Source organism: Littorina saxatilis, linkage group LG8 (genome assembly GCF_037325665.1).
Source record: "Littorina saxatilis isolate snail1 linkage group LG8, US_GU_Lsax_2.0, whole genome shotgun sequence".
Lineage (NCBI taxonomy): Eukaryota > Metazoa > Mollusca > Gastropoda > Littorinimorpha > Littorinidae > Littorina > Littorina saxatilis.
The window spans coordinates 55,562,224-55,590,220 of record NC_090252.1 but is presented as its reverse complement, the minus strand read 5'-3'; the positions used below and the strand labels follow the sequence as shown (position 1 = coordinate 55,590,220).

Sequence of the window (27,997 nt, the reverse complement as noted above, 5' to 3'; positions counted from 1 at the left end):
ACACACACACACACACACACAAACACACACACACACACATTAACACACTGATCACACACACATACATGAACACACACACACACACACATACATGGACACACACACACACACATACACGAACACACACACACACACATACACACACACACACACACACTAACGCGCACACACACACATGCACACATACACACACACACACACATAGGTGGTTTTACAGTCATTTGGGGTCGGCTGTGTATCAAAATGCCATCTTGCTCAAAACACAGGCATTTGGGGTCTCTTTTGTTTTAAGTGTTAGAAAGTTTCTTAAAACTTCAATGAGCGTTAAATGCCATTTTAAAGTGTGAAAACTCATTTCAGGAGGTTATTACATAAAATGCAACCTCCAGCGTGATTTTTAGAAAAACAGACATTTGGGGACGATGTTTGCTGTACAGCAGTGAAATGGGGACGTATGTGTACACAAAGTGCAGAGCTAGAATTACGTTATCGGTGCTATGAATGTTTTAGGTGTTAGAAAGTTTGTTAAAACTTCAATGAGCGTTAAATGCCATTCTAAAGTGTCAAAACTCATTTCAGGAGGTTATTACATAAAATGCAACCTCCAGCGTGATTTTTTAGAAACAAACAGGTATTTGGGGACGATGTTTGCTGTACAGCAGTGAAATGGGGACGTCCAAAAGTGCAGAGCTCCCGCAGAGCTATATGAATGGTTTCATCACATACATGGCGCTAGGCGACATATAATGTGAAAAATTTTACAAATCACGTTTTTGCGCCCGATATTTTCTTGTCATCTCCAAAGTCAAGGGACAAACACGAAATTCCTTGACTTTTGGGGTAGCGCGACTCTGTTAATTTTAAGAATTAAAAAAAAAAAATTCATTACTAGGATGTCCCATCGTTGGGAAATTCCGGTCGCTTCCTCCGAGTGGAAAGCTAGCAGTGACAGAGTCGCACTACCCCAAGTCAAGGGATCTATTAGTCCTGTTTCGCCGTTATCCCAATTCGCCCCCATCCCATTTTGGCGACATTCCTCAGGCCAAGTGTCATTTTACCACCATATCATGTACCATTAGCTCCACATCCCATTTTGGCGCAATCCCGTTTGGCCGTTAGCCCATTTCGCCCCCATCCCATTTTTGCGACATTTTACAGGCCAAGTGTCATTTTACCACCATGTCATGTACCATTAGCTCCACGTCCCATTTTGACGCAATCCCGTTTGGCCGTTATCCCATTTTGCCCCCATCCCATTTTTGCGACATTTCATAGGTTATGTGTCATTTTACATGCCATTCTAAAGTGTCAAAACTCATTTCAGGAGGTTATTACATAAAATGCAACCTCCAGCGTGATTTTTTAGAAACAAACAGGTATTTGGGGACGATGTTTGCTGTACAGCAGTGAAATGGGGACGTCCAAAAGTGCAGAGCTCCCGCAGAGCTATATGAATGGTTTCATCACATACATGGCGCTAGGCGACATATGTTGTGAAAAATTTTACAAATCTCGTTTTTGCGCCCGATATTTTCTTGTCATCTCCAAAGTCAAGGGACAAACACGAATTTCCTTGACTTTTGGGGTAGCGCGACTCTGTTAATTTTAAGAATTAAAAAAAAAAAATTCATTACTAGGATGTCCCATCGTTGGGAAATTCCGGTCGCTTCCTCCGAGTGGAAAGCTAGCAGTGACAGAGTCGCACTACCCCCAAGTCAAGGGATCTATTAGTCCTGTTTCGCCGTTATCCCAATTCGCCCCCATCCCATTTTGGCGACATTTCTCAGGCCAAGTGTCATTTTACCACCATATCATGTACCAATAGCTCAACATCCCATTTTGGCGCAATCCCGTTTCGCCGTTAGCCCATTTCGCCCCCATCCCATTTTTGCGACATTTTACAGGCCAAGTGTCATTTTACCACCATGTCAGGTACCATTAGCTCCACTTCCCATTTTGGCGCAATCCCGTTTCGCCGTTATCCCATTTTACCCCCATCCCATTTTTTGCGACATTTCATAGGCCATGTGTCATTTTACCACCGTGTCAAACCACTAGCGCCACATTCCATTTTGTCGCCATGCCGTTTTGCCGTCATCCCATTTTGCCGCCATCTCTATTTCGCGGCATTTTGGATTGTGGCAAAAATGGAATTTGGCGTAAACGGAATGTCTTCCTAGTTGAATAACGCAGTATAGTAGTATAGTGAGGCTTGGCAAGAAGAATAAATAAAAAATGTGATGGCGGCCAAATGGGATGGTGTCAAAATGGGATGACGCGCTATTGTTATGACACTGTAGTAAAATGACGCTTGGCTTGTGAAATGTCGCGACAATGGAATGGGGAATAAATGGAATACGGTGAAACGGCATGGCGGCCAAATGGGATATGGTGTCAAAATGGGATGTCGCGCTATTGTTATGACATGTTAGTAAAATGCCCTGTCTCAATCCAAATTGGAAATCCATAGCATCATCATTATACAATCATCCTCATCTCATTAATCATCCAAAATTATACATTTTATAAAATGACGCTTGGCTTGTGAAATGTCGCGAAAATGGGATGGGGCAAAAAATGGGACGGCGGCAAAATGGGATTGCACCAAAATGGGATGTGGATCAGCCACTAGATTGCCAATTTTAAAGTCTTAGGTATGACCCGGTGTGACGTTTTCATCTTTCGCCGTGTTGATATTTCGATTTTCGGCCTCCTTGATCTAGTATAAACTCTACACTGAACAAAAAAAACACCCTTCGATAGTACTGATGAGCGACCTTGTGTACCTTACATTCATGGGGCCAAATTTGTCCAACCAATTATTTTATTTAACTTAGAAATTTGATTCATCCTAAAATGTTTCCCTTCTTACTCAAGGGACGTAACCACTCGGTACACGTTTTCGAAGAATTCGATTTTGGGAGTGAAATCTATTTAATTTCACAACCAATTTTTTTCACATGCAAGAAACTGACATGCTTTTCGTCCATAAATAATTTCCCTTCTTAATTTTACCAGGAAACAACATTTCAGTCTCGAGTAAATATCGAGGGGGAAATATGTACACAGGCGAAAGATGAAATCGTGACACCGGCCGAGGTTCGAACCCACGACCTCCCGATCACGCCTTAATTACCACTAGGCTAACCGTGCCGGTTTACCCTTGAGTGACAGACGGACAGACAAAAGAATATACAGACAGACAGTAATTAACACAAACACACACACTCAGCAGAGCAAAGCGGTATAACACACAAACTCAGCAGAGCAAGGCAGTATTACACACACACACTCTGCAGAGCAACTAAGTCGGTGACACACAGACACAGGTATTTGGGGACGATGTTTGCTGTACAGCAGTGAAATGGGGACGTCCAAAAAGCCGCAGAGCTACGGCAGAGCTATCGCTCTGCGCTGTGCTATGAATGGTTTCATCAGTTACATATATGGCGCTAGGCGACATAAGAGTATTTCCAATCCAGTCAGTAGCATTCACGACCCTGACAACGGATGGTTTGAGTCTGATTTATGAGAATGAGAATGAGGGAGAGAGAATTGTATTAAATTGAATTGAATTAAATTGAATTGAATTTATCTTTCTCTTTAACACTGTAACAGAACAAGAAATGCTAAAATGTTGTTTTTTTCATCCCGCCCTCGCCCATTGAGTTGAAATAGAAGTTAACCACATTATGTTTGAAAATGTTCCCAGTGCTTTATGTACAATAATGTTTCAATACAATCATAGTGTATTAACATTTTACCAGTATCAGCTGCAAAATAGAAGTAGTGCTTTACAAGTTTCGAAAGAGAAACAGCATGTAATGATACGTAAATGGTGTACAGCAGTGAATTGGGGACTGTTTCCCAAACAGCAGTCAGATGGGGTCTGGTTGTTGTACAGCAGTCATTTGGAGGCACAAGCTAAAACTGCTTCAGAGATGTGTGTTTTTCATTGGCTTTGATCTCCGCTGAGAGGGAGAGAGTCAGAAAGAGCGACAGAGACAGGCTAGGTAGACAGAGACAGAGAGACAGACCGAGACAACAAAGGAGAGGTTAAGGACCCCCCCTTACCCTTGAGTGACAGACAAAAGAATATACAGACAGACAGACCGTAATTAACACAAACACACACACACACTCAGCAGAGCAAAGCGGTATAACACACAAACTCAGCAGAGCAAAGCAGCATTACACACACACACTCTGCAGAGCAACTAAGTCGGTGACACACAGACACAGGTATTTGGGGGCGATGTTTGCTGTACAGCAGTGAAATGGGGACGTCCAAAACCGCAGAGCTACCGCAGAGCTATAGGCTACTCTGCGCTGTGCTATGAATGGTTTTATCAGTTACATGGCGCTAGGCGACATAATAGTATCTCCAGTCCAGTCAGTAGCATTCACGACCCTGACAACGGATGGTTTGAGTCTGATTTATGAGAATGAGAATGAGGGAGAGAGAATTGTATCAAATTGAATTGAATTGATCTTTATCTTGGTTTAAAAACAAGTTTTTATTCAATAAATTTCGTTGGAACTATTGCCGCATACATGAAATTAGAAACATGGAGAACAACAAGCTAGGCTTATAAGCGTACTCTTAAAAGCAAATTAAATTTGGCGGACGATTTTAATATAACAGGTTTGAAATAATGTCAAAATAATAATTGTAAATTATTAGACAAACATGTAACAATAAAAGGGAAAAAAAACCAATGCTAAACTACCAACATTACTCACACGCGCTCGCACACTCACTTGCACACACACGCATACAATGATTTAACACTGTAACAGAATAGCAAATGCTAAAATGCTCTTTTTTTCATGCCGCCCTCGCCCATTGAGGTAAAATAGAAGTTAACCACATTATGTTTGAAAATGTTCCCAGTGCATTATGTACAATAATGTTTCAATACAATCATAGTGTATTAACATTTTACCAGTATCAGCTGCATAATAGAAGTAGTGGCGACTTAAGAGTATCTCCAATCCAGTCAGCAGCATTCACGACCCTGACAACGGATGGTTTGAGTCTGATTTATGAGAATGAGAATGAGGGAGAGAGAATTGCATTGAATTGAATTGAATTAAATTGAATTGGATTGAATTGATCTTTATCTTAACACTGTAACAGAATAAGAAATGCTAAAATACTATTTTTTTCATCCCGCCGTCGCTCATTGAAGTGAAATAGAAGTTAACCACATTATGTTTGAAAATGTTCCCAGTGCATTGTGTACAATAATGTTTTAATACAATCATAGTGTATTAACGTTTTACCAGTATCAGCTGCAAAATATAGTAGTAGTGCTTTACAAGTTTGGCAAGAGAAACAGCATGTAATGATACGTAAATGTGATACAACAGCGATCAAAGTTCAAGTCTGAAGGTAGGCTCTGAGAAGTGTAACCAGTGCATGCAAATCCTTGGCGATATGATTTATCTCAACATGGTACAGTGTTCGTCGCACATCTGCAGTCTCCTCAATAAATGCCAGTCGTTCTGATTCATCATAACTCATGTCTGCTTTGTCCCTGAATAACGTCCAGTTCAGTGTTTCAGCTTTGGTACAATCGTAGGTGAACATGAAGTGATCTGATTTTACAAGCAGTGTACACCAGTCTAATCAAAGAATTGTTCTTTGTTTTGTTTTGCACACCTTTCACTTTCTTTCGTGTTCTGGGGTTCGTAGTAATTTCTAAAGCAAGTGCTTTTACTTCCCCTAGACTGTACTCCCTTTCTAAAGCATCGTTTTCAGCTTTAGTCAACTGCTTTTCCACAGGTTCCTCTGTATCACTCTCTGACGTAAAATACCTGTCCTTGTCACTGCCAGGGGCCACGCACGTGGAGTCAATGGATTGCTGCAAGGCAGGTTCCGTCACCTTGGATGGAATGTGGCTCCGTGATTCACGTGCTTCAATGTTCACAACACAGCTTGCCTCACTGTCAATGCGTTCGCCGGCGTGTAGTCTCATTTTCTGTTTGTTCCTAACGTCGTGAACTTTGTCGTACGTGTTTGTGTGAATTATGCCTGATGTTGTGCTGGCATGATTTCGCAGATGATCGATCAGCTGTATCAACAGAAGAAACGCATACCTCTTTGCTGTTAAATTGTTGGGATCATTGTCTGTCACGTCTGAGCTGCGAAGGTTTTGGGTTTTTTTACGTTGCGTAGACTAGCTCTGCAAATGGCGGCCTGTTGGTTCTCTGTGCTGAGCAGTTAAAGTGTGACTGTGACTTTCCAGTACTTGACGTAGTGGTCAGCTGGCAGGCCTGTCAAGGTAGCTTCCAACGACAGGCATTTTCTTCACTTTTTCAAGTAAATTGCTGGAGCGAAAAATATGTGCTGCCGGAGGAAGAGAGAGAGAGAGAGAGAGAGAGAGAGAGAGAGAGAGAGAGAGAGAGAGAGAGAGAGAGAGAGAGAGAGAGAGATAGAGAGTGTGAGAGTTGGGGTAATTAAATAAGTAAGAGAGAAAGACAGAAACAGAGTGAGAGAGACGGACAAACAGACGGACAGACAGACGGTCAGACGGACAGACAGTAACCTGCGAGATAGACAGACAGACAGACAGACAGACAGACAGACAGACAGATAGGCATACAGTAAAAAACCGAAACAAAAACAAAGAAAAAGATAGAGATAAAAGACACAATTGCAACAGCTCTGCAGATTTCTTTCCTACGTGTTTGTTTAAAACAAATCTTTCAGAGAAACGAGAACAAAACAGAGAGAGAATAGGAAAGAGAAAGTGTGTAAGAGAGAGAGACAGAGAGAGAGAGAGAGGGAGAGAGAGAGAAAGAGAAAGAGTGGGGGGGGGGCGAGAGAGAGAACGGGAGAGAGAGATGACGATGACGATGATGATTGAACGTTGTTTTACAATGATCAATCAATCAATCAATCAATGAGGCTTATATCGCGCATATTCCGTGGGTACAGTTCTAGGCGCTCTGCAGTGATGCCGTGTGAGATGAAATTTTATACGGCCAGTAATTGCAGCCATGATAAGGGTTGGAGGCTATCACGCAGCAAACTCTTCAAGAGAGGGAAATAAAGAGAGATATATCATCATCATCATCATCCCCGAGACAGGAAGTCCCCTTGAGCAAACGTGCATTTATATCTTCATCGGTGTCTGTTTGCTAAAATATCATTGAACTAAACCGACTTGCACATAATACCAGCTGTTTTCACTGAGGGGCAATTTACGACGTCCTTGACAAGATAATGTTTATGGTCAAACCAAGCACAACTCCAAGGTGTGAAGTGGACTCGTTCGCGCTGCTTTCTGGAAAATGAAAAGAAGGCCGCAAGTACTTCACTGCCGTTCTCGAGTTACGTTAACTTTAACCAAGGTAGCAGCTAGCATGGCTTTGGTAATCACTTTGCCTGGTCAGTTGATCAAACAATCTGTCCGACCGGGTAAATCATAAACTGTTCAAGGAAGATAGATAACTCGGCTGAACAAATGACTACCAGTTAAAGCACACCGAAGCTCCTATTCAACCTCCATCACCTCTCCCCTTCACATTTTTTAGACAAAGGAGAGGGGGGTGGGTAGGTGAGAGGGGAGGGATGGGGGGGGGGGGGGGTAGCTAGTTACAGTGAAGACACATTTGCGCCAACCAAAATTATAAAAAGCTCATCATGACCTTGGTTATGAAGACATAAAATTATCAATCAATCAATCAATATGAGGCTTATATTGCGCGTATTCCGTGGGTACACTTCTAAGCGCAGGGATTTATCTTTTATTTTTATTTTTATTTTTATGCAATTTATATCGCGCACATATTCAAGACGCAGGGATTTATTCATGCCGTGTGAGATGGAATTTTTTTTGCACAATACATCACGCATTCACATCGGCCAGAGAGAGCACAGAAAATAGCGCTTAAATATAGATATAGCGGGGATATAGCTCAGTTGGTAGCGCGCTGGATTTGTATTCAGTTGGCCGCTGTCAGCGTGAGTTCGATCCCAGGTTCGGCGGAAATTTATTTCAGAGTCAACTTTGTGTGCAGACTCTCTTCGGTGTCCGAACTCCCCCCCCCCCCCCCCCCCCCCCCCCCCCCCCCCCCCCCCCCCCGTGTACACTACATTGGGTGAGCACGTTAAAGATCCCACGATTGACAAAAGGATCTTTCCTGGCAAAATTGCTTAGGCACAGTTAATAATTGTCTACCTATACCCGTGTGACTTGGAATAATAGGCCGTGAAAGGTAAATATATGCGCCGAAATGGCTGCATTTACTGGCCGTATAAAATTTCATCTCACACGGCAACACTGCAGAGCGCCTAGAACTGTACCCACGGAATATGCGCGATATAAGCCTCACTGATTGATTGATTGATTGAAATTGCATGTGTTACAATGTTCCCTTCATCCTTTTTTTTTCCTGTTTTAAATCGCAGGAAATAAAGAGCGAATGTCTACTCAGATCAGAGAGTTTAATGGACCATGGATTCTTTCTATTTTGTTCTTCTTCTTTTTTTAAAGAAGTTTTTCAAATAAAAGTTAATTTGAATGTAAACATTTTTAAAAGTCACAAAAACAAAGACAGATTATGTTGCATAAAAGAAATCGGATGAATTAATGGAGTCACAAAACATTTCATTGCAAATGGCAAAAGAAACACATTTTGAAGAAAAGAATCTCCAGAAGTGACAAAGATGTATCCGCCCACCCGGATAATTTCAACGTTTTGGTACTTCCCTTTTTCGCTGCTAATCTTTCTGTCTGAGAAGGAAAATCCTCTTTACAACTTGCCACATAGGTTTTTCACATCCAACTGACCAATCTCTTTCTTGAAGCATCGCCATAAACTTCTCAAAGGATTGACCAATTACAAGAATACTTGGACCGTGACCTGTTGTCTACTTAAAATCCACGAGGACCGATCAGAGTACGAAAAAGTTACATCGGGACAAGAAATTGCTCTCAGCAAAACATTGCATGAACCGAAATGAACTCAGAAACATATGGGAGGCAAAGGGTGGGGGTAGAGGGGGAGGATGAAAGGCCCGAGGGGCAGGGAGGGGAATTAAATAAATGAAATAAACGAATGGTTCAAACCCTTGAAAAATCGGGTATCAAAGAAGCCATAACAAATTCCGCCGCGCGCATTTTTATAAAATCCTTTGGAAGTTGGAAGTCCCCTTAAACAAACGCGCATTACACTTTGATCGGTTTCTGTGTCCTAAAATATCCCTGAACTTAGCCGACTTACACATAATACTAGCTGTCTTGTACAGTTTTCACCGACAGTTATTTTACGACGTGCTTGACTCAAGCACGACTCGAACGCGTGAAGTGTACTCAATCATGCACGCTGCCGCGTGGGCAATGATAATAAGACCGAAAGTACTTCACTGCCGATCTTGAGAGGTACCCATATAATGAGGAAGGGGAGGGGAAGTTCAGAACAGATGTCAAACAAATGCTTCATCTGGGGTTTTCATCAAGTTTGAGTGAATCTTTCTAAAGGGTTTTCTTTGTATTCAAATGAGTAATCTCAACTTAATTAGTTTGGACAACATTTTGGATGAAAATATTGCTGCTGCAGGAACATTGAATTGGCAAGTCTGTGACAGTCATCGTCTCTCTGAAATGCTTGTATACCCACCTTACCGACTTATATATCCCCGATATTGCTGAAAAATAAAGTTAACTCCCTTCCCGTCTTCTGTCACATCCTCTGTTTCTTTTGCTGTATTTTTTCCTCTTTTTGGGGGTAAAAATTGTATCTTGTCTGTCTAACATTTATAACAAGGAGATAAGCAACTCTCTGACATTGACATAACGTGAAATAGTAATTCCTATCTAGATGTACATATTTATAAACACACTTAATATAAGTTTAGCTTATTGTGTGGTCACAATTGTTTATATCGCATATACATGCCACCCTGTATGTCCTTAATAAAATCTTGTTTAAACCAACAGAAGAAAAAAAAGAAGTCAGCAAATAAGAGGACAGACAGCAAATAGTGTTACACTAAATAAGATAAAAAATTCGAGAGGAAAATGACTTGCAAAACTAAAACGTAATAATACATGTAAACTTAAGAGTGTGTAAAGAAAGTAGTCTTCGTTTAGAACATACTAAGTTGGGGAAAGTGATGGAAAGGGGGGCGGTGGGGGGGGTGGGGCGAGAGAGAGAACGGGAGAGAGAGATGACGATGACGATGATGATTGAACGTTGTTATACAATGATAAGGGTTAGAGGCTATCACGCAGCAAACTCTCCAAGAGAGGGAAATAAAGAGAGATATATCATCATCATCATCATCCCCGAGACAGGAAGTCCCCTTGAGCAAACGTGCATTTATATCTTCATCGGTGTCTGTTTGCTAAAATATCATTGAACTAAACCGACTTGCACATAATACCAGCTGTTTTCACCGAGGGGCAATTTACGACGTCCTTGACAAGATAATGTTTATGGTCAAACCAAGCACAACTCCATATAATTAAAGATTATCAAGATAAGTGTTGAAGCTATCACTTGTTCGCCATGTTTTGCTATCGGAATGTGTATTGATTATCATTTCAAGAACGTGTCCATAAGCACTCTGCTTGTTAACGTTCTTAATGTTGTTATTGTTTGAAACGTGTGTATGAGAAATTGAATAAAACACGCTTAAACCAACTCCAAGGTGTGAAGTGGACTCGTTCGCGCTGCTTCCTGGAAAATGAAAAGAAGGCCGCAAGTACTTCACTGCCGTTCTCGAGTTACGTTAACTTTAACCAAGGTAGCAGCTAGCATGGCTTTGGTAATCACTTTGCCTGGTCAGTTGATCAAACAATCTGTCCGACCGGGAAAATCATAAACTGTTCAAGGAAGATAGATAACTCGGCTGAACAAATGACTACCAGTTAAAGCACACCGAAGCTCCTATTCAACCTCCATCACCTCTCCCCTTCACATTTTTAGACAAAGGGGAGGGGGTGTGGGTAGGTGAGAGGGGAGGGATGGGGGGGTAGCTAGTTACAGTGAAGACACATTTGCGCCAACCAAAATTATAAAAAGCTCATCATGACCTTGGTTATGAAGACATAAAATTATCAATCAATCAATCAATCAATATGAGGCTTATATTGCGCGTATTCCGTGGGTACACTTCTAAGCGCAGGGATTTTTTTTTTTATGCAATTTATATCGCGCACATATTCAAGGCGCAGGGGTTTATTTATGCCGTGTGATATGGAATTTTTTTGCACAATACATCACGCATTCACATCGGCCAGCAGATCGCAGCCATTTCGGCGCATATCCGGGTCATACCTAAGACTTTAAAATTGGCAATCTAGTGGCTGCTCCGCCTGGCGTCTGGCACTATGGGGTTAGTGCTAGGACTGGTTGGTCCGGTGTCAGAATAATGTGACTGGGTGAGACATGAAGCCTGTGCTGCGACTTCTGTCTTGTGTGTGGCGCACGTTATATGTCAAAGCAGCACCGCCCTGATATGGCTCTTTTCGTGGTCAGCTGGGCGTTAAGCAAACAAACAAACAAACAAAAGTACAAAGGACTTAACATTTCTTACATACTGCTTGACTAAAATCTTTACAAACATTGACTATATTCTATACAAGAAACACTTAACAAGGGTAAAAGGAGAAACATAATCCGTTAGTCGCCACTTACGACATGCGGGGGGAAGAGAAATAAGGATGTGGAAAAGAAGACTTTTGGTAAGTGAAATAGAGGTGATGGATCCAGTCAGGTAGAAATAAGACAACAAGAAAGGAATCGAAAACTGCAGGGAATAGTAGGGAGAGTTTTCTTGGAAGGAAATATAGGTGAAAGGACTGGTAAGGCAGAAATAAGACAAAAGAAGAGAAGTAAAGGGGTGGGGAAGCTCAGTGGGAACACTCCCGCCGCGTGAAGGCGACCCCATGGGAGCAAGTAAAACGCTATTTAAGACAAAACAAGCAAGAGAGATCATAGCGAGAGAGAGAGAGAGAGAGAGAGAGAGAGAGAGAGAGAGAGAGAGAGAGAGAGAGAGAGAGAGAGAGAGAGACAGAGAGAGAGTCTGGAGTCTGGAGTTTGGATGGTTTATTGATTGGGCCTTGGGCCCATTTCAATTAGAGAGAGAGAGAGAGAGAGAGGAAAGAGAGAGGGAGAGAGAGAGAGAGAAAGAGAGAGAGAGAGAGAGAGAGAGAGAGAGAGAGAGAGAGAGAAACTGAAACTGAACTTTATTACTAAAGGATAGAGGTTTTAGGCAAAGCCTAATCTTACAACCTGCCCCTTATACAAACACTTAATACAGACGCACAGAATATAGATAGTCAATCAATCAATCAATGAGGCTTATATCGCGCATATTCCGTGGGTACAGTTCTAGGCGCTCTGCAGTGATGCCGTGTGAGATGAAATTTTATACGGCCAGTAATTGCAGCCATTTCGGCGCATATTTACCTTTCACGGCCTATTATTCCAAGTCACACGGGTATAGGTAGACAATTATTAACTGTGCCTAAGCAATTTTTGCCAGGAAAGACCCTTTTGTCAATCGTGGGATCTTTAACGTGCACACCCAATGTAGTGTACACGGGGGGGAGTTCGGACACCGAAGAGAGTCTGCACACAAAGTTGACTCTGAAATAAATTTCCGCCGAACCTGGGATCGAACTCACGCTGACAGCGGCCAACTGAATACAAATCCAGCGCGCTACCAACTGAGCTATATCCCCGCCCAGATAGTAAAATTGACAAGGTTATTGTTTCTTACAGACGAACATAATGTAAATAGTAATAAGAAAAAAGGTTATGGTTTTGTATACACACTCAAAAATGGGAAAAACAATATAGTGTGGAAATTGCAGCATAGTTGCAATAATCATTGCATATAAACATCCAGAGAGAGAGAGAGAGAGAGAGAGAGAGAGAGAGAGAGAGAGAGAGAGAGAGAGAGAGAGAGAGAGAGAGAGAGAGAGTGTGAGAGAGAGAGAGAGAGAGAGAGAGAGAGAGAATGACAATTCTTTATTTAACGAGGGTAGTAGATTAAGCAGTGATCTGCTTTTTTACATCCAGCCCTCGCCCTAAAGAGGGACAAACTACAAAAGTGAAATAAAGAGAGAGAGAGAGAGAGAGAGAGAGAGAGAGAGAGAGAGAGAGAGAGAGAGAGAGAGAGAGAGAGAGAGAGAGAGAGAGAGAGAGAGAGAGAGAGAGAGACTCCAAAAGCCTCATGCAATCTTTGACGTCAACGCGAAGAGACGTCACTCGTAATTTGTCGCAATAATTAGTTGGAGAAGTATGTTTAATTCTACTGGCCATAAGTAGCACAAATGGTAAACACTATTTAGTTTGTGTTATTCATGTGTGTTACTTTTGTAAAAGAGTAATTCATACAGTGTTCACAACAGGTGTTTTAAAAATGTGTTCAAAAGTGGAACACTCCAGTTTACAGTATATAGGCCTACAGCAACTAGCCGGAACGATAAGCTCACTAAGATCAAACGAATTATGTATTGTCTGCCTGTCATTTGGGTAATCCTTACACGTAACAAACAAACTCCGCCTTGATCCCAAGATAGTCCACATCTTATTGCCCAGAGAGGTTTTAAAAGCTCGGAAAAAATCAGACAGTCAGCGAGCTACTTCTGTTCTCCGACAGCGTCTATCGTGGCCTATTGTCAATTTTCGCCAAGAGGTGTGAATTGGTCAGTGACGCACTTAATGACACTTGACTCCTTAGGTGTGAAGCGATAAGGCCGCCGAAAGCGTTTCTGCCTTCGCAATTGGTCTGTGACGAGATGGAAACAGGAGTTAAATCAAGCGTGAAATGTTATTTTTGATTTTTTCAACTTATTTTTTTTTAAATTGCAGTTTCGGTATAAAAGTGGTCCCTCTTATATACTGATAATGGTAATATTAATCATAAATAAAATAAAAATATATAGATAAAACAAAAACAAAATAATAATAATAATAATAATAATAATAATAATAATAATAATAATAATAATAATAATAATAATAATAATAATAATAATAATAATAAAAAGAAGAAGAAGAATAATAACAAGGGTTTTTATATATCGCAAATCCTATCATGGTTCTGTGCGTCTCACAAAAAAAATTAAAAACATTGCAAATAAACAAATACAAAGTGATGTACATGATGAACATGGTGCAATTCTGTAACACATGTTACATAGCCACTGGTGAATTAACAATAACAGAGAGAAAAATAACAAAAAACGGTCATATAGGTTTTCGCAGCCATGGGAGGTAATCGGAACCGACCAAACAGACTGAGCCAGTAGCGCGACATATGTTGTGACAACCAGGTGACATGACAACCAGGTGACAGTATACGTAAAGTAGCGCGACATATGTCGCGACAACCAGCCTAAGGGTTAAGACAAAACCATTTTTTCGCTTTAAACAAAACACCATTAACATAGCCCAATCACGTACAAGATGCACATTCAACTACATGATTTATTCAGTATCTATCATAACAATTGTTTGTTTGTTTGGGAAACATCGAGAAGTAATTTTAAGAAATTTTTCAAAAGATGACGGACTGTGCTGTCACCCGTCGCCAGTGTAATTAACTAACTGGAGATGGGTGACATCACTGTCATAAATTCATTTTGGGGTTTACTGATAATCAGTAACATACTGTAATAATTATACCAAGAATAACCACCCCATCCCACCGCTCATCAAATAAGGGTATCCCAACAATCGACAGAAAAAAAACCCGGAAAGGTTGTCTTGTCATCATTTTCACGAGTTTTCATTCACAAACACCTGGTAAATAAATCTCATGTTCCCCATGCAATAAATCGAGGTGGTGAATGGGTTTGAGCTTTCAGGTGAAACGTGGATTGTCAAAGTAAAAGCCAATCAGGCTGATTGTTTGATGTGTGGAACCATCGCGGCTTTGGATTTTTGTTTCCGAGGACAACGATTGTAAGCATTCACTCTCAAAGACCCAATCAATGACAATGTTGATAATTACCGCGGCGACTCATAGTCAATTTGCAACTTATCTCTGTAATCGCAAAATCCACAACGAAAAGTCATAAACACTTAAAAAGAAAAGAAATATGCTCAACACTTACTGAATTCACACACGTGTATTATCGCAGCTCCGTACATTCTCAGACGAAGAAAAGCGTCAACAAGCTACGTTTGACGTCACAGGTTGACGTGTTATCTCGAGCTACTGTGACGATGCTTTGTGGCCCGGAGTTGGATTCTAAAAATTCGTCTCCCTGTGCGTTATTGTGCATTTTGTTGCACAACCAAAATGATGACAAAAACGATGTTTGGTGGCTTGTCGTCAGACCAGCATTTTGTTGTTGGACCTCGGGGAGCATATCGCCTTTTGTCTCATATTTATCAACCGCGGCCTTCGGCCTTGGTCGATAAAAAGATGAAACAAAAGACGATATGGTCTCCTTGTCTGTCAAAAACCCATCAAACATCTTATATTGTTAAGTTAGCATGCGTATTTTGTGTTCCGATGCTATTCCTACTCATGCAGATGTCGAGTGCATTTGAGGTAAAAAATAAAAAAAATTAAAAAAAAAGAACAACAACCGGCAGTTTTGTCGCGACATTTCTCGCAATAATGTTTTGGTAAAGTTTACTTCCTCGTCCGGATTTTCATATGTAATTTTCCATGATGTTCGACCTGCAGCCGACTGCGAAATACTCTTAAATGTTTTCAAAGTTGCAACGCAAGTAAGCGTTTCTATCTTTCACTGAACTTTTGTTGTTGTAGTATATGACATATCTGGGCTACGGCCGAGATTCGAACCCGCGACCCTAAGATCACAAGTCCACCACCTGAGCTACCCGGGCTCCCTTGAAGCCAATCGGTATCGTATGTGTTTGAATCTTTAGTCCGATCATACCACGTTTAATGTCCTGTTTGGAGTAAAACAAGCTCGAAAAAAAAGAATATAATAGAAAAAGCACAATTTCCTAAGAAGCGCTTTACACTACTGCGCTATATTGACTTTCTGTGGCGTGAACGCGACAGCGGTTGCCGTCAGGTATGAAATCGACACAGGTATTGAGTTTTGTCTTCGTATTGTCTTTTATAAGGCTTAAAAAACAAATAGGTGTGTTTACGGTAACCCGACCTACCCTATTTTTTTGGGCCGACCCTATAACTTTTTATTACATTTGTCAAACAAATACACACAAAAACCAAGTAAACGAGTGCAGAAAACGCAATGAAAGCGAAAGCGCTCGAGTCGCACACTTATTTCCCTGTCAAGTAGGTTTAATTTGTACACATTAGAAAAAAAGTTTAAAAAAAAGTGATTGCCCATCTTCCTACCCTATTTGTTTGGGCTATGTTACCGTAACCACACCTTTTTTTGGGGGGCCTAATGTGAGTTCGAAGGGTTGACTGAATGTAGTAATTTCGTATACGCGACATGTTTTATGATATTGCTTACTTGTCAACTGCGATCACATGTCTAAACGGACTGCGGCTGCCAGTTTCGGCCCCAACTAACGTTCACAACCTGTCTTTCACAACCTTTAAACTCATGTTTGTTTTACATTTATTTTTTTAATTACATTGTACTATCTCTACATCACCAATAAAGAAAATTCATACACTACCATCTCGCTATACCGACTGCTAAACGTACCAAGCGGGCGGGACGGCTCTCAGTTAGCCGAATGCAATCACGTTGTCTTCTGCGCTTGAGCGCACCCCACACACACACTTGACATACTCTTGAAGGCGATAAGACACCACCCGAGTAGCCAACGGCGGCTTTTTTAAATTGCGATAACAACTCGGGTAGACAGTTTCAAACTGTCGTTAAAGACAGGTCCAACTACACTTACTTTTAAGATGTTACATTATGGAGGTCAAAATGGCCAATTTTCTGTAGTTTTCGGGGGAGAAATCTATCCTGTTACTGTATTAAAAAAGAAGCTTTAATTTTTCGGCACTATATTTGATTATGGTGGACTCAGTGGAACTCATTTTGATAAGCATCGCTCCACGGCTATTGCCAGTTGTCTCTCTGACCGGACACTAGCCTACAGTCCTACGCGAATCTATCCCCCCCAAAATACAGAGTTATCTCTCATATGTTTTTCGCGAGCACTGATCTAAATTTGAGATCAGTGTTCGCGAGACGAAAATGATTGCAGATTGGCCGACTTCAACAGTGATCTCCGTTCTGTTCTTCACAGTTATGATAAAGACATCGTTCTAAGGTCAAAACAAGTCGAAATTTTGGGACTGCTGCCGGAAGGAGACCGTAATATATGGTTTCATCTCTGTCAACTGGTTACAGAAAAAATCGTCTGCTCCAGTGAGCGCCGAAACCAAACGGTTGATTATCACGTGACACTTTTGCCATATTTAGAGTTGTTTGCACAGTAAATACAGCCACGAAAAATAGCTCGCTTGAAACTGTCTTAGCTTACATATCAATTCCTTTGTAATTTAAAAATTACAAAACACCATGAAAAGTCATTATCGACGATCGCGAATCTGCTTATATCAATAATACATTACAAAAAGCTCTAAATATGTAAAAAAAAAATAAAAAATAAAAAAAAAATTTAATTTTTTTTAAAAAAATCGGAAACTCAAGGCATCCTGTCAGGGAGAGAATGAGCTGAACTCATTTTGACCTGAGTTCAGGATGAGTGGAACTGTCCTAACATTCTCAGAGAATTATTTTCAAAGTTTATGTTTGTTTTAAACATTAATATGTGAAAACAGAATTAAGTTAGGTGATCAGCGATGCTGTCAAAACTACTTACATGACGTCATATTTGGCTGGTTTTTAGTGTTGATATTTTTGTTTCGAGCGACAGATTGACTGATTTGTTCCATATCGCTTAACGCGTTGTTTATTGTGTTTTTTTTTAAACATTTTTTATTAGGTGTTTTTGTTTGTTTGTTGTTGTTGTAAGCACGCTGTTGGATCACACACACACACACACACACACATACACACACGGCTGCGTCTGCAGGTGACCCGTCTGCAGTTTTACTAGATATTGCACATCTTCGGCGTGTGCACTTTCAGTAGATCTTTTTGTCTTTCTTTGCATCCACATTGTGACACAGTGAAGCCGTCCACGCTGGGTGGTGGAGGTGGTTTGGACCCGATAGATAAAATATTACGATTTTTAGCATAACAAAGAAAACAAACCCGAATTTTCGAGCGATGGGACAATAAAATAGTTAAAATAATTAAATAAATAAAATTGATCCCTTGACTTTGGGGTTGCGCAACTCTGTTGCTACTAGCTTTCCTCTGGGAGAATGCGACCCGAATTTCCCAGCGACGGGACAATAAATTAATGGAAAAAAAACCTTATAGGTCCCCTGACTTGGGGGTATCGCGACTTTGTTGCTGCTAGCTTTCCTCTGGGAGGAAGCGCCCTAATTTCCCAGCGATGGGACAATAAAGTAATGAGAGAGAAAAATCTAATATATCCCTTGACTTTGGGGTAGTGCGACTCGGTTGCTGCTAGCTTTTCACTGGGAGGAAGCGATCCGAATTTCCCAGCGATGGGACAATAAAGTAATGAAAAACAAAAATATAATATATCCCTTGACTTTGAGGTAGCGTGACTCTTTTGCTGCTAGCTTTCCACAGGGAGGAAACGCCCCAAATTTCCCAGTGATTGGACAATAAAGTAAAGAAGAAAAAACATCTGATAGATCCCCTGATTTGGGGGAAGCGCGACTTTGTTCCTGCTAGCTTTCCATTGGGGGAAATTGACCCGAATTTCCCAGCGATGGGACAAAAAAGTAATGAAATAAGAACCAAAACATGTAATAGATCCCTTGACTTAATTTGGAGATGACAAGAAAATATCGGGCGTATTTACATGATTTGTAAATCGCGGGGCATTGTTTTACATTTTTACTTCTTCTTCTTCTTCGGCGTTCCAGGATTGCATTTTTTACGAATCACGGGTTAACACGCTCGCATATTACGTGTTCTATGCTATTCCTTCTGATGCAGGTGTCGATCGCATTCACGATCAAAAACATGAGTTTTTGCGTCAATTACTAGGGGCATTATGCCAAAAAGCGCTGTATGTCAGCAAGGACTTGGTAGTTTGCTTTGAAACTTTCCGAATATTTTGCCTACAAACTACATGTACTACGGGCAGTACATAGACAAATTGAACGAAATGACATAGGCATTAATGCCTTAATTTGGGTGCGTAATTTGTCGCAATAATTTGTTGCCAAAGGATTTTAATTGATATGCGCGCAGCGGAATGTATATGGCCTTTCTGATTCCTTATTGAAAACATTTAATAGATCCCTTGACTTTGTAGATGACAAGAACATATCCGGCGCATTTACGTGATTTGTAAATCGCGGGTTCACACGCTCGCATATTTTGTGTTCTATGCTATTCCTTCTGATGCAGGTGTCGATCGCATGTGCGGTCAAAAACGGGAGTTTTTGCGTTAATTACGAGGGGCATTATGCCAAAAAGCGTTGTATGTCAGCAAGGACTTGTTAGTTTGCTTTGAAACTTTCCGACTATTTTGACTACATACCACGGGTAGTAGCATAGACAAATAGAACGAAATGACATGGGAATAAATGCCTTAATTTGGGTGCGTAATATGTCGCAATGATTTGTTGGGGAAGTTTGTTTAATTCAACTGGTAAAAGTAGCACAAATGGTAAACACTATTTAGTGTGTGTTATTCATGTGTGTTATTTTTGTAAAAGAGTTATTCATTCAGTGTTCACAACAGGTGTTTTAAACATGTGTTTAAAAGTGGAACACTCATGTTTACAGTATATACAGCAACTTATTCGGAACGATAACCTCGATAAGATCAAACAAATTATGTATTGTTTGCTTGTCATGTGGGTAATCCTTACACGTAACAAAGAAACCCTGCCTTGACCCCAAGGTAGTCCACATCTTATGGCCCAGAGAGGTAATGAAAGCTCGAAAAAAATCAGACACTCAGCGAGCTACTTCTGTTCTCCGACAGGGCCTATTTCTCCCACATGAAAGCTAGCAGCAACAGAGTCGCGCTACCCCAAAGTCAAGGAATATATTAGATTTTTCTCTATCATTACTTTATTGTCCCATCCCAAGGTAGTCCACATCTTATGGCCCAGAGAGGTAATACAATCTCGGGAAAAAATCATACAGTCAGCGAGCTACTTCTGTTCCCTGACATGGCCCATCGTGGCCTATTGTCAGTTTTCGCGGATAGGTGTAAATTTGTGAGAGACGGACTGAATGACACTTGACTTAGGTGTGAAGCGACTAGAACACCAAAAGCGTTTCTGCTTCAAGACAGGCCTTCGCACTTGGGCTTTGTCTGTGACGAGCTGGAAACAGAAGTTACATCAAAGCGTGAAATGTGTTCGATGTATTTTTGATTTCTTCAACATTAATTTTGTTTAAATTGCAGTTTCGATATAAGCGTGGTCCCTCTTATATACTGATAATGAAAAAATAAAACAATAATAAAGGTTTTTATGTATCGCAAATCCTAACATGGTTCTGGGCGTTTCACAAAATAAATGTGTTAACAAAATTACAAAGCAATGTACATAATGAACATTTTCCCCGAGTACGCAGTACTAGGGTCCAGCAGACTTTAATTGTGTGTGTGTCTGTCTCGACTTAAAGGCTTATTGCTGGGAAACTACTGGGCGCAGTTCTTTCAAAAGTTGATACACTAACTTGATAATAGGTCCGATTGATCGTATTAAAACTTCATAATGTTACCTGGGACCTAAATGCCCCCCAAAACACAAAAGCCGCTCTTAACGGTGGGAGTTTTTGCGGGGGAGGCTGGTCGCTTTGCGAACAGCCAGTCACTGAACTAAAGGGGAGACTTGTAGGCGGCTGAGCACGAGAAAAGCATGATTTGCAAGACAGCCGATGGGGATTTGGTCTCGGCAAAGAAACTATTGGTCTCGGTGAAAGAGAGAAAGAGAGCACGAGAGAGTCTATGGCCAAAGTGATCGGGGATCGATTCCCGGCATGGGCGGTCTATATATATATTTTTTTTAAATTCTCGTTTACTATTGTTTATTATGAACGTTTTAATGTTTTATTTCACTCTAATAATTTTTTTAATTGTGTAAAATAAATTAAAAAAAATATATATTTTTTTTAAATCCAAGTGACCCACGTTCGATTCCCGGCATGGGCGGTCTGTTTGTTTTTGTTTTTTTAAATTCTTGTTTACTATTGTTTATTATGAACGTTTTAATGTTTTATTTTACTCTAATAATTTTTTTAATTGTGTAAAATAAATATTTATTTTTTAAATCCACGTGCACAAGACAAAAACTTTCATACTGGGGGAGCGTACTCAGGTCCAGCGCCAGCGTTTTTTATAAAACAAAACCATTTTCTTCCTATAAAAAACACCAACAACAGTGGCATCAGCATTAACAGGGAAAACAAATCTAAAAATTAATAAAAGCACAATCACCTACAAGATGCACATTTTAATACATTATTTATCCAGTATATATCTATCATAATATTGATTGTTTGTTATTATGTGTTTGCGGCTGCCAGTTTTGGCCCCAACTAACGTTCACAACCTGTCTTTCACAACCTTTAAACTCATGTTAGTTTTAAATTTATTTTTTTAATTACATTGTGCTATCTCTACATCACCAATAAAGACAATTCTTACACTACCATCTTGCTATACCGACTGCTAAACGTACCAGGCGGGCGGGACGGCTCTCAGTTAGCCGAATGCAATCACGTTGTCTTCTGCGCTTGAGCGCACCCCACACACACTTGACACACACTTGACATACTCTTGAAGGCGATAAGACACCACCCGAGTAGCCAACGGCGGCTTTTTTTAATTGCGGTAACAACTCGGGTAGACAGTTTCAAACTCTCTCCCTTCCTCCGTACCTCTCTCTCTCCCTCCCTCTTTTGTTCCCTCTCACTCTCTCCCTCCCTCCTTACCTATCTCTCTCCATCCCTCCTTTGCTCCCTCTCTCTCTCTCTCTCCCTCCGTACCTCTCTCTCCCCCCTCCCTCCCTCCTTTGCTCCCTCTCTCTCTCTCCCTCCCTCCTTACCTCTTTCTCTCCCTCCCTCTTTTGCTCCCTCTCTCTCTCCCTCCCTCCGTACCTCTCTCTCTCCCTCCCTCCTTTGCCCCCTCTCTCTCCCTCTCTTCCTCCGTACCTCTCTCTCAATATATATCACGACTTCCCTGCCCCCTTTATTCCATCTTTCCTACCGCCAACAATCTACCTCCCTCTTACCCTCTCTCTCCCTCCCCTCTGTCCCTCCATCTCACTCTCTATACCCCTCCCCCTCTCTCTTTCTTCCTCCCACTCTCTTCCTCCCTGCCTATCTCCCCCTCTCTCACTCCCTTCCTCCCTCACACTATTTCTTTCCATCCTTCCTTCCCCTCTCTACTCTCTCATTTTCCCTCCTTCTCTCTTCCTCCCTCCATATCTCACTCTCTCCCCCCTCTCATTCCTTCCACCCCACTATTTCTTTCCCTCCCTCCCTATCTTCATCTCTCCCTCCCTTCCACACTCCCTCTCGCTTTCTTCTTCTTTCCCTCCCTCAATCCCACCAAATCTCTCCCCCCCCCCCTCTCTCTCTCTCTCCCTCCCTTCTTTTCTCCTTCTCTCTCCATCCCTTACACTCAGTCCATTCCTATATATCTCTCCCCATTTATCTCCCTTCCTCCGTACATCTCTCTTCATCTTGGTAGTATTATGACATTTATTAAATTAAAAGTAACAAGAAAGCACCTACGCGGTTCATACTTCGCAATAAGTCAAGTAAAGTCAATATTTATTTCAAAATACCCCTAGGGTTACATGAATAAAATAAATAAAAATTGCAATAAACACGACAAAAAAGATGTAATAATGAGACACAACACTTCGAATTAACCGAAAATAAATCTCATAACAAAATAATTGTAATCATTTTTTTTTTACAGGAATGTATATGTTTCTGTGTTTGTTTTTGTTTAAAAAAAAACCTAAAAAAACGTGATCAAATAATCAGAACTCTTTCAAAATACTCTTAATAAAATATATTAAATGCAATAACTTTCGTTTTTTTTAATTCAAATAAATGTTTAAGTTTGACTGCATTTGAATAGAAACTGAATTCTGATGAAAGCAGTTACTGTAAAGTCATTTGAAGTCACATGATAAAAATCACATGGTTTAGTTGAGCAGACCACAAAGTGCAGAGCTAAAATCTGTGTATGAATCTGTGTGAAAATCAACTCCGTTTGTCCACAGGGATGCTAGGAAGCAGTCAAATGGGGTCGCTCAATCTGCTCAAATCCAGTCAAATGGGGTCGCACGGGCCGACAAATGGGGACGTCCCCGTTTGTCGGAAGCGTCCCCATTTGACTGCTCTCCAGTGACAATCGTCCCCATTTGTCGGTAAAACCACCTACACACACACACACACACACACACACACACACACACACACACACACATCGAACAGACGCACAATTTCACACGCCGTGCAGTAACGCTAATGGGGTCTATGTCGACCAAAAGAGTGGGATTCCCTGAAGGTGGAGTTCATGTAGGGGATTTTCTGTATACAGGGAATCCCACAGGGTCTAGTTCCAGTAGTGTTTCGCTGATATCGCTGAAAGTCATGTGATGCTTAGCGACATCGGTAGAATTTGATATTTTTCGATCTTTAGTGATAATTCTTAGAATCCCACTCCTTTGGTCGACATATAACCCATCAGCCGCAGTAACGCCCGCACACACATACAGACAGGCACTCACACACATACGCACATCCGCTCTCCGTCCACCACCCCCCCCCCCCCCCCCCCAATCATGGGCGCGGCACTGGTTTGCGTTATTTTGTTTAACCACAGTAGAGAGGGGCGTCCCAGAGCAAAGGTTTGAACCTCCATGTGCTGCACGAGTTTTATTGCTTTCCATGCTCACGGTGTGTCAACTGATTCCGTTCATACACCGGATGTTTCCGTTCATCCGCAGGATGTTTCCGTTCATACAGCCTCATTTTTGACACTTGCTTGGGGGAAAACGTGGCGGAAAGTCGTGTGGGCAGCGCGCTTTTGTGATATTGCAAGAATAAGTTAGCTAATTGGTTGGGCTATGTGTACGATAAGTACCAAGGTGCTAGTAATCATCATGATAACACACGCGGGCCGTACTTGGCAAAATTGCCTGATTTTTTTCATTTTCTTGTTTTTCTCACTCTATTATCGAATCTGACCCCTGATTTGCACATGATCACCAAAACCATTGCCTGTAACGACATTTCGCCCGAACAAAAGTTTATAGAAACCCATGGCTTTTGTACAATCACTTGTCTTTTGAAAACATGCAGATTCCGTTCATACACCATGTTTCCGTTCGTACACAAGTGCATGTTTCTGTTCGCACGAACAGCGTTATACCGTTGGGCTAACGCAACAGCTGTTTTTTTGTATAAGGTCACATACCTTCTTCTTCTTCTGGTTTCGTGGGCTAAAACTCCCACGTACACTCGTGTTTTTGTACGAGTGGAATTTTACGTGTATGACCGTTTTTATCCCGCCATTTAGGCAGCCATTCGCCGCTTTCGGAGGAAGCATGCTGGGTATTTTCGTGTTTCTATAACCCACCGAACTCTGACATGGATTACAGGATCTTTTCCGTGCGCACTTGGTCTTGTGCTTGCGTGTACACACGAAGGGGGATAAGCCACTAGCAGGTCTGCACATAAGTTGACCTGGGAGATCGGAAAAATCTCCACACTTAACCCACCAGGCGGCCGCGGCCAGGATTCGAACCCTTGACCTTCCGATTAAGAGGCCGACGTCTTACCACTCCGCCACAGCGCCCGTCTGTCACAGACCTTGAAGACCAAGGTGCAAGACGAATAATTCATATCACTGAAATGCGTGTTCCCCACCACCCAAAACATGCCCCGAGGGGCTTCGTCTCTACACGTCGTATCAAAACCCTTCGTTCGGGCGTCCAGGAGTTTTCTTCTTCTGGCCACTGGCGCCCGTTCTCCCCGCATACGATGACGCCGAACGGCAACACACCTGTGTCGGTTCCGTCGTCGTTGTCGGTCCCGTCTTCCCCGCAACGTCTATATTATATCATTTTTAAGGCCGCACAGTGCGAGTTTCCTAAGAAGTAGGTCATGGTGAATCGCATCAAATGCTTTAGCAAAGTCAACGAAAAGAGCAGCACATAATTTATCTTCGTTGATCTTGCTCAACCACTGATCAACTAGACAAACAAGTGCTATGTGGCATGAATGATGAGTTCTGAGAGAGAGAGAGAGAGAGAGAGAGAGAGAGAGAGAGAGAGAGAGAGAGAGAGAGAGAGAGAGAGAGAGAGAGAGACAGAGACAGAGACAGAGACAGAGACAGAGACAGAGACAAAGCGAGAGAACAGTAGTAGCAACACACCTACGAACACGGCTGTGTTGCTCCCAGCGATCTGTTCCCTGGTAATGCCGGCATCTTGCAACGCCATCATGGTGCAGTCCAGCAGAAGGCACTGGCGATTATCCATTTTTGAGGCCTCAATATCACTGATTCCGTACAGGCTGTTATCGAAACCCTCGACACTGAAACAGAAGTAAATGATGCTGAGAAGTTATACATGAGAACAACTGATTTTAATTCACAATTGCATGACTATTTGGACAATTACATCACCGCTAATCTGGAAAACTTCAGATAGGTTGCCTTATTTAATATTCCGTCTGATAAGCTCTCCTTTTATCACAGCTTGAATACCTGTATGAATGTATTTGGTGTAACCTTTTGAAGAGACGAATCTAAAAACAGTGTGCATGAGCTTTCTTTTTCTTTCCGTGGTAGTAAAATCGACAAAAACGTTATTGCACCTATTTTCGTAACTAAAACATTCATTCCAGTGTCATTTCATTCAAATTGTCTTTGCCATTAAAAGAAATCCACCCTGGAGCGTCTCTAAAATCGAAAAGTCTGGCAGCGGAACGAAATTCAGATGTGGATGGAGCAGAGAATACAGAGACGGGGTGGTGTGAGAGCGACCATTTCGTTTTTTCGTTGTCCGGGGGCCCTGCAGCTAGTACAAAAAGATGACAAGGATACATTTTTATTACCTATGATATGGTCGGCCGTGAGCTAACTTCGGCACATACATGTATGTAAATTCCTAGTTACTCCTAGTTCTGAGAGCAATAAATACTACCAAAAACGTCATCTTCGTTGCTGTCCTGGCGTGCTTTTTAAGAATGTGAATTTAGTTTAAAAATATAAGCAAGCTCTTTCTAATCACATGCACTATCATTTTAAATGACAGGATCGTCAGTGTTGTTGCTGCAGTCATTTCCAGGGCCGGATCTGGGGGGGGGGGGGGGTTCCTGGGGTTCCGGAACCCCCCCCCCCCCCCTGGCCATCCAATGTACCTCTCAGAGAAAAAAAAAATGTGGACTTTGGACCCCTGCCTTCAGTAGGAACCCCCCTCCCCCCCTCAAACGAACTTGGTCCGGCCCTGATTTCTGTGCACCAGGAAGTCCCTGTGAGCCTTCGCCATAATGATTGCTAAAAGTAAATGTCCGGGGAAATAGACGCAAATGCAGTAACTTTTTTCGGGAATAATTTTTCATTCCACTTTGAGGGACTTTTTACACACGAATACGCTCAAAACAACTTTCAAACGTTTTTGGTTTAGGAACAGGTCTTTGTTTACAGCTGAAGTGTGTCTGAGTCTAGCCAAGAGGCAACAAAGAGAGAACATAGACTTGGGGTTTCCATAACCGTCATCTCCGTTACCGGCTTTTTCTGGCAAATTAATGAGAAACAATTGATTTTCCATCTTGTGATATGGTGTTCGCTCACATGAGCATACAACAAAAAAAGCATTAAGTCAGGTGTCTTCTGGCTGTGTTGCGAGGCAAAATGCGAGCGCCCGTCATCTTTGTTACCGTCATCTCCGGTACCGTCATCTTCGTCATCTCCAGTACCGTCATTTGAGGGCCAAAATAGGATGCCGTTTTCGACGTGTTTGTTGACAAACTGCGGCGGGGGTAGATCTAAAACATTGTGTACATTGCCAAATCATATTTCGTTCGAAAGAACAAGACCTGCTCTCTATTCTAACCAATGGGCATTTCGATTCGTTTGATACCCTGTATTCTGCACTTGTCTGAAAAAAAGGCAATTTTTAACCTGTTCTTGCCGAATAAGTGAAGTTCAAACATTTATCTGCTTGCAAAAACAATCGCAAGGATAGATCTATCTGCTTCATTGACAGACAGAATTTCATTGAATTTCAAAAGCATGACTCGGTTTGCAGGCTCTCCGATTAGATCTATCTAGTGTTTGTGTTCTTAGATTTATTGGCCATGTGGGCTGTTTACGATCATAACACTGTGTTGGTTTGTGCCGGTGCAATCTGCAGATCAAAGGGGATTGACCACATGGTGATGCAGTGATCAATGCAATTTGTGTTCACCAATCAACATTGCCCTCTACCAATCTCAATGGCAAAACGAAAGGTACAGTAACATGCTTGTGATTTCACATTATGTAATGTCTGTGGCGATCAACATAGTTTTTAACTCTTGTCTAACTTATCATGCTTATTAGTATTCAATTACATACGATATATTCTCCGCCCCAGCTCCACCCTCACCCCATAGCACTGCCAACCAGCCTCTACACTACAGTCCAACAACTACACCTCTAAAAGCCCCCCCCCCTCCCCCACCTCCGTGCAACATATGTTGCCGTATGCACATGTGTGTGGTCATAGGGAGTGCTATAATTAATAATAGTTCCAGAACATACCCGACCACACTCATACACAGGGTACTGACAAAGGAATTTTTTTTCAGTCTCCATCAGGGCTGTCACCTAATATATGCAGACAGGTGTAACGGACGTTTTAGCAGCCACTGTACCACACATGTCATAAGGTAATTATAGGTATATTAGTATATTTAAAAACTGTTCACTCTGTTGGTTTTTCTTGCAGCATTTATTCAGAAACTCTGTAAATTGTGGC

General features: G+C 41.6%; 1 protein-coding gene across 1 annotated transcript in view; it reads right to left on the bottom strand.

Moving 5' to 3' along the window:
• The window catches only part of LOC138974746 (polyketide synthase ThaQ-like), a 201,450-nt gene that overhangs the window by 9,090 nt on the left and 164,363 nt on the right, over nt 1-27,997 (bottom strand). The window contains exon 6 of the mRNA XM_070347473.1: nt 25,408-25,568. Within this exon, the coding sequence (XP_070203574.1) occupies nt 25,408-25,568 (161 nt within the window). The remainder of the gene's footprint in view (nt 1-25,407; nt 25,569-27,997) is intronic.